At 55.2% G+C, this 10,656-nt stretch overlaps 3 protein-coding genes across 4 annotated transcripts in view; all 3 read right to left on the bottom strand.

Annotated features, from left to right (window-relative positions):
- ZGLP1 (zinc finger GATA like protein 1) overlaps window positions 1-1,984 on the bottom strand; it is a 5,170-nt gene extending 3,186 nt beyond the window's left edge. Inside the window, exon 1 of the mRNA XM_017855922.1 lies at window positions 1,172-1,984. Within this exon, the coding sequence (XP_017711411.1) occupies window positions 1,172-1,668 (497 nt within the window). The 5' untranslated portion in view covers window positions 1,669-1,984. The remainder of the gene's footprint in view (window positions 1-1,171) is intronic.
- A 1,201-nt stretch (window positions 1,985-3,185) lies between these two features.
- FDX2 (ferredoxin 2) lies at window positions 3,186-9,024 on the bottom strand. Its single transcript, XM_017855923.1, has 5 exons — window positions 8,666-9,024; window positions 8,519-8,573; window positions 8,200-8,306; window positions 3,826-3,913; window positions 3,186-3,615 (listed from the first exon to the last, which is right to left on the bottom strand). The coding sequence occupies exons 1-5, from the start codon at window positions 8,814-8,816 to the stop codon at window positions 3,459-3,461; spliced, it is 558 nt and encodes a 185-aa protein (XP_017711412.1). The 5' UTR covers window positions 8,817-9,024; the 3' UTR covers window positions 3,186-3,458.
- Window positions 9,024-10,656, bottom strand: part of RAVER1 (ribonucleoprotein, PTB binding 1) — a 19,570-nt gene continuing 17,937 nt past the window's right edge. For both annotated transcript variants that reach the window (XM_017855919.1, XM_017855920.1), the window contains 2 exons: window positions 10,500-10,583; window positions 9,024-10,410 (listed from right to left, as the gene is read on the bottom strand). In XM_017855919.1, the coding sequence (XP_017711408.1) occupies window positions 10,264-10,410; window positions 10,500-10,583 (231 nt within the window). In that variant the 3' untranslated portion in view covers window positions 9,024-10,263. The remainder of the gene's footprint in view (window positions 10,411-10,499; window positions 10,584-10,656) is intronic.

The following is a 10,656-nucleotide window of genomic DNA, read 5'->3' as shown; positions in this document are numbered from 1 at the left end:
TTTTTTTTTTTTTTTTTTTTTTAAGGGGTCGGAGTCTTGGTCTGTCGCCCAGGCTGGAGTGCAGTGGTGCCGTCTCTGCTCACTGCAACCTCCACCTCCTGGGTTCAAGTGATTCTCCTGCCTCAGCCTCCCAAGTAGCTGGGATTACAGGTGCCTGTCCCCCCTCGTGTGTTTTTTTTTTTTTTTTTTTTTTTTGAGACTGGGTCCTGCTCTATGGCCCAGGCTGGAGTGCAGTGGCGCTATCTCAGCTTAGCTTACTGAAGCCTTTGCCTCCTGAGTTCAAGCGATTCTCCTGCCACAGCCTCCTGAGTAGCTGGGATTACAGGCACCTGCTACAATGCCCAGCTAATTTTTTGTATTTTTAGTAGAGATGGGGTTTCACTATGTTGGCTAGGCTAATTTTTTTTTTTTTTTTTTTTGAGACAGAGTCTCACTCTGTCCCCCAGGCTAGAGTGCAGTGGTGCGATCTCGGTTCACTGCAACCTCTGCCTCCCCGGTTTAAGCAATTCTCCTACCTCAGACTCCTGAGTAGCTGGGATTACAGGCGCTTGCCACCAGGCCCAGCTAATTTTTGTATTTTTAGTAGAGATGGGATTTCACCATGTTGGTCAGGCTGGTCTCGAACCCCAGACCTCGTGATCCACCCACCTCGGCCTCCCAAAGTGCTGGGATTACCGGCGTGAGCCACCACACACAGCCTGGCCAGGCCTTGAACTCCTGTCTTCAGGTGATCCGCCCGCCTTGGCCTCCCAAACTGGTGGGATTATAGGCGTGAGCCACTGTGCCCGGCCTCCCCAGGCTTTTGAATGAGCCCATACACATCAAATACTGCCTGTTAACCTCTTATTGTTGTCGCTACCAACAAATAGTAGCTGTTAACATTATTGGGAAAAATCACTGCAGCCGTAGCTGCAGCCTAAACTGCAGCCTAAGCAGGGCCAGGCCTGATTCATAAGAGACCAGGTCTCACACTGGGAGTGGGGAGCGACTGAGTCAGGAGGGGCAGGACTGGATCTGGCACCAGCTCAAGTTGTCAACCAGAGACTGGGCCACGTGTAACGTAGGGCACGTGTGAGGGTCCACACTGACGCCAGGGAGCACCCCTACCTCCCACATTGGTGTCTGCGTTGTTACTGGGAGAAAGGGCGCCCTGGCCCGAGCCGGCCCCTACCTGTACGTGGGGATGATCTGCAGGCTGGAGTCTGGCTTTATCTGAAACTTCAGAGTCACCCCTTCGAACCCAGGGTCCAGTTTCTCAGTGCCCCGGCAGGGGTTCGGCTGTTTCCGGGGCCTTCTCTGGGGTGAGGCAGGGGGAGTCCCCGGGGGCTGCAGGCGGTGGCCCTTTTGGCTGATCCGGGTCTGTGTGTCCTTGGAATCCCTGTCCAGCAGCAGGCGGCCCTGAGTCCCCAGAGCCATCGGGTCCCAGCAAGGCCCCAGGACCGGGGTGTCCTGGGTAGGGGACTGACCCAGCCTCTCCACTGTCTCTTGGAGGAAGCGCAGGGCGGTGACCGAGTCCTGGCATGCAGGCCAGAGGGACCTGGGGAGAAGGGCAGTGGGGTCACTTTTTCTTGGGTGACTCCTGGGTTTAGCCGGCCAGGGGGTTCCAACTTGGGCCGGCTCTTTGTGTACCCTGGGGCAGGCTACACACTCCACCTGAGGTTCAGTCATTTCTAACTCTGGGTGGAAGGTTTAAGAGTTGCAAAGTAATTGCAGCTCACCTCGCCCAGCGTGGGCCTCCCAGGCACACTCTCAGCCCTCCACATCAATCAACCCTTTACGGCACCCGTAGATCACCCAGGCAGGGACCGCCCTAGGTGACCGAGGCAGGATTTCAAGCCTCTGGCTGCAGGATCGAGAAAAAGGTTACTTTTTTTCTTTGTGTTTCTTTTAGAGACCGAGCCTCACTCTGTACCCCCGCCTGGAGTGCAGGGGCGTGATCAGGCCTCAGTGCAGCCTAGAACTCCTGGGCTCCAGCGATCCTTCCGCCTCAGCCTCCCGAGTAGCTGGGACTTACAGGCGCGCGCCACCACGCCGCTGGCTTGCCATAATATGATTACGATTTTTATCATTTTCATTATTATTGAGTTGCCCTCCCTAACCCCTGGATGATCCCTGGGGAGTGCCTACATCAGCCCCAGAGACATGGAATTGCATGGCCTCTGATCCCTAGATGACCCCAAGTGTCTCTGGGGACCAGAACCTCTTTGTAAGTTTCAGTAACTATTATAAAATTGCCACTTCTCGATAACCCCAGGAACGAGAGGTCACGACCCCCTGATCACTGAACCAGCTGGTGAAGTGCTAGCGGGGTCTGGGGAAGGGGTTTGGCCTTACGCACCTCCCACTGATTCTGCAGCATCCTGGGGTCCTCGGCTTCTCCTGGGAGGGGGATCCTCCCAGCGGCTCCAGGTCCAGACAGGGCGGCGCCAGCAGCTTTGCTGGCATCGTGGAGTCCGGGGCTGGCTTGGCCTCCATTGCGCCCCAGCCCAGCCCCCTCCCTAATTTCACCCGGCCCTGCCCCGCTGGGCCCACCCGATGAAACCCACCTGGAGGGGGCGGGACCTGTGGGGTGGGAGCGCTCCTGGCCAAGGATGCGATGAGCCTCAGCTGAGAGCGACCAGCCACGGCGGCGCCTTTCCTCTTTCTGGCTCTTTTCAGGTCATCTGCGCACCCCTGCGTGCCAAGGGCGGCCTGGACCCCACCAAATCCTTCCGCAGCTGCGGGGCGGGGCCTTCCATGCTGGCCCTACCCCTCGGAAATGGGGGCTCCCAGGCCTCTGCTTCGGATCCCCAGCGGGATCTTAGATCCCAGAGGGAGAAGAGAGTCGGGGGCCCAGCACAGCAGATGCAGGTTTTTTTTGTTTTTTTTTTTTTGAGACAGGGCCTCATTCTGTCACCCCGGCTGGAGTGGAATGGCCTGATCACCGTTCCACTGCAGCCTAAATCTCCCGGGCTCAAGTGATCCTCCCACCTCAGTCTCCCGAGTAGCTGGGACCACAGGCACTTACCACCACTCTACGCTAATTTTTACTGTTTTATAGTGACAAGGTCTCGCCATGTTGCCCAGGATGGTCTTAAGCTCCTGGCCTCAAGTGATTCTCCCATCTTGGCCTCCCAAAGTGCTGGGATTACAGGTGTGAGCCACGTGTAGACCCCAGATCTGTCCCCCAAGGACACTCAACATGCTGGAGCCTGTGATACTGATTTATTGCAGCTCCAATCTGAGTCCACTCCTACTCACACCGATTCTCAGGGACTTGGGGAAGGCCACCCCACTAGGGGCCTGGGCCCTGCCGAAGCCTGGACACGGGAATCTCTCCCAAGCAGGGGTGTTGTCATTCGCAGGGGCTTCCACGTCTCTCCCGGGCCTGTCCGCTCTCTGGGCAGGGCTGGCACTTGGCTATTCCCTCAGTCTGGGCCCTGGGGTCATGGCAATGTTTAACAGTCCAGGTGTCCATGTCAGTGGGGCTTGGGGACATGGCCGTCCACGTAGAAGTTCCTGGTGATCTTGGGCAGGGTGAATTCCGCTCCTTCCAGCTCCGGCGTCAGTACGATCTGGCAGCCCAGCCGCGAGTTCTCCTGGAGGAGGGGGGCCATGTCTAGCATGTCGTCTTCCCTGGGGTGGTGACACGGGCAGTGTTAGCCAAGGGCAAGCTAGCTGGGTGGGTGAGGGGCCAGAGGCAGGGGAGGGAGGAAGCTGACTGAGCACAGGGGGTAGTGTGGGGGGAGGCAGCTCCCCTTCCAGGAACTGGAAGTGGGGAGGATGGTGGGGGCTGTTCAGTGCTTCAGGGTGAAGCTCCCAGCTAGGCAGGGCTACCCCACTCACCTCTCCTCGGGAGGAGGCAGGAGATCCAGGTGGTCTTCACTCACGTACACATGGCAGGTGGAGCAGGCCAGGGAGGCTTCACAGGCCCCTTAGGGGCAGGAAGTGAAGTGGGCACAGGTGAGTGGCAGAGTCAGGAAGGGGCCACTCTGCGAAGGGCGTAGAAGGGTAGAGCTCTCTTCCACCACGTGCCTCACGTCTCCCTCCTGGGCCTGCAGCCCCACTGTGTGCACCAGGCACTGTGTCATGTCCTCAATGTCCTTAGCTGGCTGTTCCCCAGTGTGTAGGGTTTACAAAGGGACATCCGGGAGACCCCATTTCCCAGGGACTCCCTAGCAGGCTGAGATGCAGAACCATTAAAGAGCATGGACTAGGTTGCCAGGTAGCTAAGAGAGGAAAGGCCAGGCAGGCTCCCTGCAGCCTGTGAGCCCTTGCTGTGACCCTATCACGGTGCTGGGCAAATGTGTCCCCACCTCTCTGCTGCTCTTGGAGGATGGACTAGCTGACTCAGTAGTCAGTGTGGTGGGGGAAGGAATGAGGGATACGATTTTTTTTTTTTTTTTTGAGACGGAGTCTCGCTCTGTCACCCGGAGCTGGAGGTGCAAGTGGCGGACTTCAGGCTCACTGCAAGGCTCCGCCTCCGGTTTACGCCATTCTCACTGCCTCAGCCTCCGGAGTAGCTGGGACTACAAGGCGGCCCGCCACCTCGCCCCGGCTAGAATTTTGATAATTTTAGTGAGACGGGGTTTCACGTGTTAGCCAGGATGGTCTCGATCTCCTAACCTCGTGATCCTCCTGTCTCGGCCTCCAAGAAACTGGGATTACAGGCTTGAGCCATGGGCCCTGCCTGTTTTTTTTTTTTTTTTTTTTTTTTGAGATAGGGTTCACTCTGTTGCCCGGCCTGGAGCTGCCGGTGGCTCAGTCATAAGCTTACCTGCCTCACCTCCTGGCTTAAGTATACTCCCCATCCAAGCCTCCCAAAGTAGCTGGGACTACAGTGCACACCCACCACACCTAAGCTACATTTTTTTGCTTTTGTTTTTGTTTTTTTTTGAGGCAGAGTTTCGCATCTCTTGCCCAGGCTGGAGTGAATGGTGTTAATCTCGGCTCCTGCAACCTCCGCCTCCCAGGAGTTCAGCGATTCTCCTGCCTCAGCCTCCTGAAGTAGCTGAGATTACAGGCACGTGCCACCCCATGCCCGGCGAACTTTTTTAGTAGAACAGGGGTTCACCATTGGTTGGGCCAGGATGGATCTCGATCTATTGACCTGTGGATCACCCCGCCTTGGCATCCCCAAAGTGCTGGGATTAACAGGCTTGAGCCACCATGCGCGACCATTCCTTTGTTTTCTTTTTTTTTTTTTAGAAGAGACCACGTTTCACCATGTTAGCCGAGGTCTTGATCTCCTAACCTCGGGTGATCTGCCCGCCTCAACCTCCATCAGTGCTGGGATTACAAGGCGGAGAGCCACTGCGCCCGGCTGTAAATTTTTTTTTAGAGATGGAGTCCTATCTCTGTTGCCCAGGCTTGGAAGGTCAGTAGCGTGATCTCGGCTCCACTGCAACTCTGCCTCCCAGATTCCACGCCCATTCTCCTGCCTCAGCCTCCCCAGAGTAGCTGGGATACCAGGCGGCCGCCACCATGCTGGCTTGATATTTGTTTTTGTATTTTTAGTAGAGAAGGGTTTCACCCTGTTAGCCAGGATGGGTCTCGATCTCATGATGTCGTAGGATCCGCTCCTTGGGCCTACCAAAGTGCTGGGATTACAGGGCGTGAACCACTAACACCTTTGCCAGGCCACTGCCTCTACTGGCCCAGCAAGTGGCCCATGTCTGTAATCCCAAGCACTTTGGGAGGCCGAGGCAGGTAGGATCAACTGTGGTCAGGAGTTTGAAGACCTACCCTGCCCCCAACATTGGCGAAACCTCATCTCTATTAAAAATACAAAATTTAGCTGGGCATGGTGGCCAGGCGCCTGTAATGCCAGCTACTCGGGAGGCTAAGGCAAGGAGATCACTTGAACCCTGGAGGCGGAGGTTGCAGTAAGCCAAGATCACGCCATTTGCACTCCAACAGCCTGGGTGATAGAGCGAGACTCCTGCCTCAAATAAATAAATAAATAACAAATGGAGGCCGGGCGCGGTGGCCAAGCCTGTAATCCCGAGCACCTTTGGGAGGCCAAGACGGGCGGATCACGAGGTCAGGAAGATCGAGACCATCCTGGCTAACCACAGTGAAACCCCCATCCTCTACTAAAAAAAAGCAAAAAAAACCGCTCTAGCCAGGCGTGGTGGCGGGCTTTGCCTGTAGTCACCCAGCTACCTCGGGAGGCTGAGGCAGGAGAACTGGCGGAAATCCGGGGAGGCGAGCCTTGTCAGTGAACTGAGATCTGGCCACGTGTACCGCAAGGCCCTGGGCGAGCCAGAGCAAGACTACCGTCTCAAAAAAAAAAAAAACAAAAAAAAAAAAATATCAATCTATTTCACATTCCAATCTCTGTCCTAGACTACTGGCTGCTGGATTCCAGAACAGAACTTTAAGTAGGCCTTTCATAACCCTTCCCAACATATCTTCCCCTTTAATGATAAAATCAGGATCCCTGATATATTCATTCCAAAAGCAAACCCTGTATATTTTCTTCCAGACAACCTTTCCCAAGTTGCTCATGACATAATTATATATTTACCTGTGGGATTATTGTCCCTATTAGGCCGAAATGGGTGTGAAATGACAGAGGCCTTATGTGTTTTGTATATTGCTGCCTGACGACAATAGGTATTTATAAAAAGGCAACACAGATTAGTGGCTAAAATGGACTGGTGAGTCTAGTATTGTCACCCACTTGACCTTAGACCAGGTCTACTTAACCTGGGGTTTAGTTTCCTCATCTGTAATATGGAATAACAGTCTCTACTACTCAAGTTGTCATGAAGATTCAGTCAGTGAATATGTATTAACATAGTTAAAGACATATATATATATGTATTTTTTTTTTCTTTTGAGACAGTCTCGCTCTGCCATCCAGCCTGGAGTACAGTGGTGCCATCTTGGCTCACTGCAACCTCTGCCTCCCAAGTTCAAGTGATTCTTGTGCCTCAGCCTCCCAAGTAGCTAGGATTATATGCATGTGCCACCACACCCCGCTAATTTTTGTGTTTCTTGTAAAGACAGGGTTTCACCATGTTGGCCAGGCTGGTCTCAAACTCCTGTCCTCAAGTGATTCACCTGCCTCGGCCTCCCAAAGTGTTGGGATTACAGGCGTGAGCCACTGCGCCTGGACAAGAAATTTCTATTATTATTTTTCTCTCAACAAATTATCAAACACCTATTACATCCTGACAGGCAAGGCAACAGATAAGCATGAATAAGAACATGGGTCTCCAGTCTCACTGGGGAACAGATGACAAAGTAGGAAACAAACAGCCTGGCATCGTGGCCTGTGCCTATAATCCCAGCTACTTGGGAGGCTGAGGTGGGAGGATCACTTGAACCCAGGAGTTCAAGGCTGCAGTGAGGTATGATTGCATCATGGCACTCCAGCATTGGCGACACAGCAAGGCTGTGTCTCTTGAAAAGACAAAAAAGTGAGAAGTGCTATATATCACATCACAAACTGATAAGACAGAGTAACTAGGGCATGGGTACTTCAGCTGGGCTGAGGGGAATGGGATTGTTAGGGACATGACATTTACATTGAGGTCTGAAGGATGAGAAAGAGCCAGAATGTTTGCAGGGCAAGCACTTCAGACAGAGGGAACAGCAAATGCAATGGATCCGAGGCAGGAAGGAATGAGCTGGACTGTTTGAGGAACCACAAGAAAGCCAGTGTGGGCTGGGTGTGGTGGCTCACGCCTGTAATCCCAGCATTTCAGGAGGCTGAGTGGGTGGATTGCCTGTCAGGAGTTTGAGACCAGCCTGGCTAACGTGGTGAAACCCCGTCTCTACTAAAAATACAAAAATTAGCCGGGCTTGGTGGTGGGCGCCTGTAATCCCAGCTAGTCTGGCAGCTGGGGCAGGAGAATCGCTTGAACCCGGGAGGTGGAGGTTGCAGTGAGCTGAGGTGCAGTAAGCCATTGCACTCCAGCCTGGGCAACAAGAGTGAAACTCCATCTCAAAACAACAACAAAAAGAAAGTCAATGTGGCTAGAATACAGGGAGGAAGGGGAAAGAGAACACAAAATCCTGGGAGTCAGGAGTCCTAGTGATCTCTAATAAATGTTTAATAAATAAGAGCTTGGCAACAGATGAGGCCGTGGTAAGGGGTTTGGATTTTTAGTCCATATTTGGTGGGAAAAGTCGTCAAGAAACACACCTGATTTGTTTTTGTTTTGGACAAATGGATAAGGACCTCCTTAACTCCCTGTGCCCAGTTCCTACCTTCCAGGTCCACCCCGTGGCGCTGTGCCAGGTGGAGAACATTGTCCCCGACTCTGCCGCTCACTGGGATCCGCTGGCCTGAGCGGTCTACGAACACCACGTTCACCCTGGGGACAGATGGAGGTGCGAATGCCGAACTGGATGATGGGCTCAGGGCCCGGGTAGAATCTAGGGTTAGGAAGTAGGGATTGAGGCTTGACGCACAGGTGCTGAACAGGGCAAAGCAGAAAGGGGACCGCGAGATGAAACTACAGGTCAAGATGGGGACCAGAGGAATTCCGTGGGATGAGGAATGGGGGACTTGGCCCCCTGCACTCACACGTCCCCGGGCTGCTCGGGGCCGCCAGTCTCCTCCTTTCCTGTCGGGCGCGAGCCTGGAAAACACGGTTGGGTGAGCGGCTGCGCCGAGCCCCGCCCCGCCGGCATCTGACGGGTTAACGCTGCCCGCCCCGGGCGCTTCAGGTACCTGTCGCTTGAAACTTCCTGGTTGTCCCCGGCGCCATCCCCTCCCCCGACCCCGAAGTGCCCCCAGTTCGGTTCCACCAGGTGCCCCTGGCAGTCTGCAGCAGAACCCTGGCACTCACGCCCCGGGCCATGGAGGCAGCCATGACATGCATCACGTGACCCACCGACTGAGCATGCGCCGCACCAGGGACGCGAGGGAAGGGCCCATAATCACTGGAACAGAAGCGCAGATGTTTGCTTAGGGCCTGCGGTGACACGGAGGGAAGAGCAGGGCGGGATCCAGCTCAGGTAAACCCGCGGGGCCATCCCAGACCTCCTACTCAGTCCCACTGTTTGTCCCAAGAACCAGCCAACTCTGATTTCTTTAAAACCATTTACTTACAAACTTTAATTCAGCAAAGGTCCGTGTGGGGAGATTGGGGTGGGGTCTGGGGAATAGTCCCCTTGGAGTGGATGTGGACCCCCAGAGTCAAGGGAGGGAAGCTGGTGGCCCAGTTGGCTGGGGGCAAGGCCCAGGGTCACCTCAGGTGGACAGGTCCTGCTGGTGGGCGGGCCCAGAGCTTATCTTCATGGAGTGCTGGTTTCTGGCACTGGGCTGAAAGGAGGCCAGCTCCCAGGATCTGGCCTGGGGTAGGCAGGCAGAATTCAATAATTCATCTTCAACAAGGGAGTGAAAGCAGAGGCTCTGGGAGATGGGCATAATGCCCGACTCCCACAGACAGCCAGCAGGGGATTGGCAGAGAAAGCCCATCTCTGCACCGAGGCCCAGGCAGGAGGGGGTGGTGGGGCTGGTTCGCCAAGATGAAGGCTTTACCCTTCTACTGTCCCCAGGGTGGAGATCCTAGGTAGGGTGGCCCAATCCCTAGGCCAGAGCTGTTTGGTCCATAGTCAAGCTCCCAGAGCTTGGCATCTGTGGCTCTGGCCAGCAGGGCCTGGGGCTCAGCTTTTAAGGCATCAGAAGGGGAGGGGGCTGCGGCAGGGACCCCGGGCCCCGGGGCTAGGGTATTGGCCAGATGAGCAGGCAGGGGCAGGAGACAGCCATGCCTGCAGCAGATGTGGGAAAAAGAGCTATTTCAAACTGCAAAGTGTGGAATGGTGGCCCGGACAGGCCGGACCTTGAAGGAATCACAGCTGGGGGTTGTCCGCGGTGGTTTTAAAAATAAAAATTAGAAAAGGAAACAGAAGTCAGTTGTCAAAGTTAAAAAAAAAGGAGACAGTCTCTGTATCCTCACGGGAGGTCAGGGAAACCTCCAAGGCACTCGAAAGGCCAAAATTACAGGATCAACGAGGCAGGAGGGCTCCGGAGAGACGGGCACATCGGAAGAGGAGATGGGGGAGGGAGGGAGAGCAGGCCGGGGCCCCTCTCTCTTAAGGCTGCAGGGTTTCGTTGTGGGAAGCAAGCCAGAGGTGCAATGAGGCCTCCAGACTCCCCCACACCCCTTGGGCTCCTGGGGCTCCAGCTGATTGGTCAGTAAAGTCTTTCAGAGATTTTTCTATTACCGAAAGAGAGAAAATGGTTTAAAAAAACACAAAACAAAACACCAGAAAACCCAAAAGCGATTTGGTGCAGGCCCTTGAGTTATCTCTGGCGCCAGCCACTTAGAAAATCCTCTTCCGCTTCAGGTAGGAGTCCGCGTAGTGCCCGCCGAGGCCCTGGGAGTGCTGGCCCACATAGCTGCCTTCTGGGCTGGGCTCGGGCGAGGGCAGTAGGTGGGCAAAGCTGCGTTTCTGGCCGCCCAGTGGGGTCTGGAGACAGAGGGCAGGGTGGGGCAGGTCAGGGGCCGCTGGGGGGCCGGGGCTCCCCAGCCCTGCATGTCCCCACCCCCTGCCTGTACCTTCAGCAGGTGGCTGTGACCATTAGGCCCGGGGCTGAGGCCCAGGAGCCCTTCTCCAGAGCCCAGTGGGGAAGAGCCGATTGCCTGGAAGAAATGGAGAGGTAGAACAGGTTACTCCCCGGGCCCAGAGGAAGCACCCCTCCCGCCCCCCGCCCCC

Source organism: Rhinopithecus bieti, unplaced genomic scaffold (assembly GCF_001698545.2).
Source record: "Rhinopithecus bieti isolate Rb0 unplaced genomic scaffold, ASM169854v2 scaffold_42598, whole genome shotgun sequence".
Taxonomy (NCBI): domain Eukaryota; kingdom Metazoa; phylum Chordata; class Mammalia; order Primates; family Cercopithecidae; genus Rhinopithecus; species Rhinopithecus bieti.
The sequence above is the reverse complement of the archived record's forward strand: the minus strand, read 5'-3'. Positions and strand labels throughout refer to the sequence as shown.

What these genes read in the sequence shown, in the direction of transcription:
- FDX2 (XM_017855923.1), bottom strand. Translation starts at nt 8,816, where the DNA reads ATGCATGTCATGGCTGCCTCCATGGCCCGGGGCGTGAGTGCCAGGGTT. An exon ending in CAGGAAGTTTCAAGCGACAG is followed by an intron (nt 8,574 to 8,665) that starts GTACCTGAAGCG and finishes CGTGTTTTCCAG; the next exon opens with GCTCGCGCCCGACAGGAAAG. An exon ending in CCCGAGCAGCCCGGGGACGT is followed by an intron (nt 8,307 to 8,518) that starts GTGAGTGCAGGG and finishes ATCTGTCCCCAG; the next exon opens with GGTGAACGTGGTGTTCGTAG.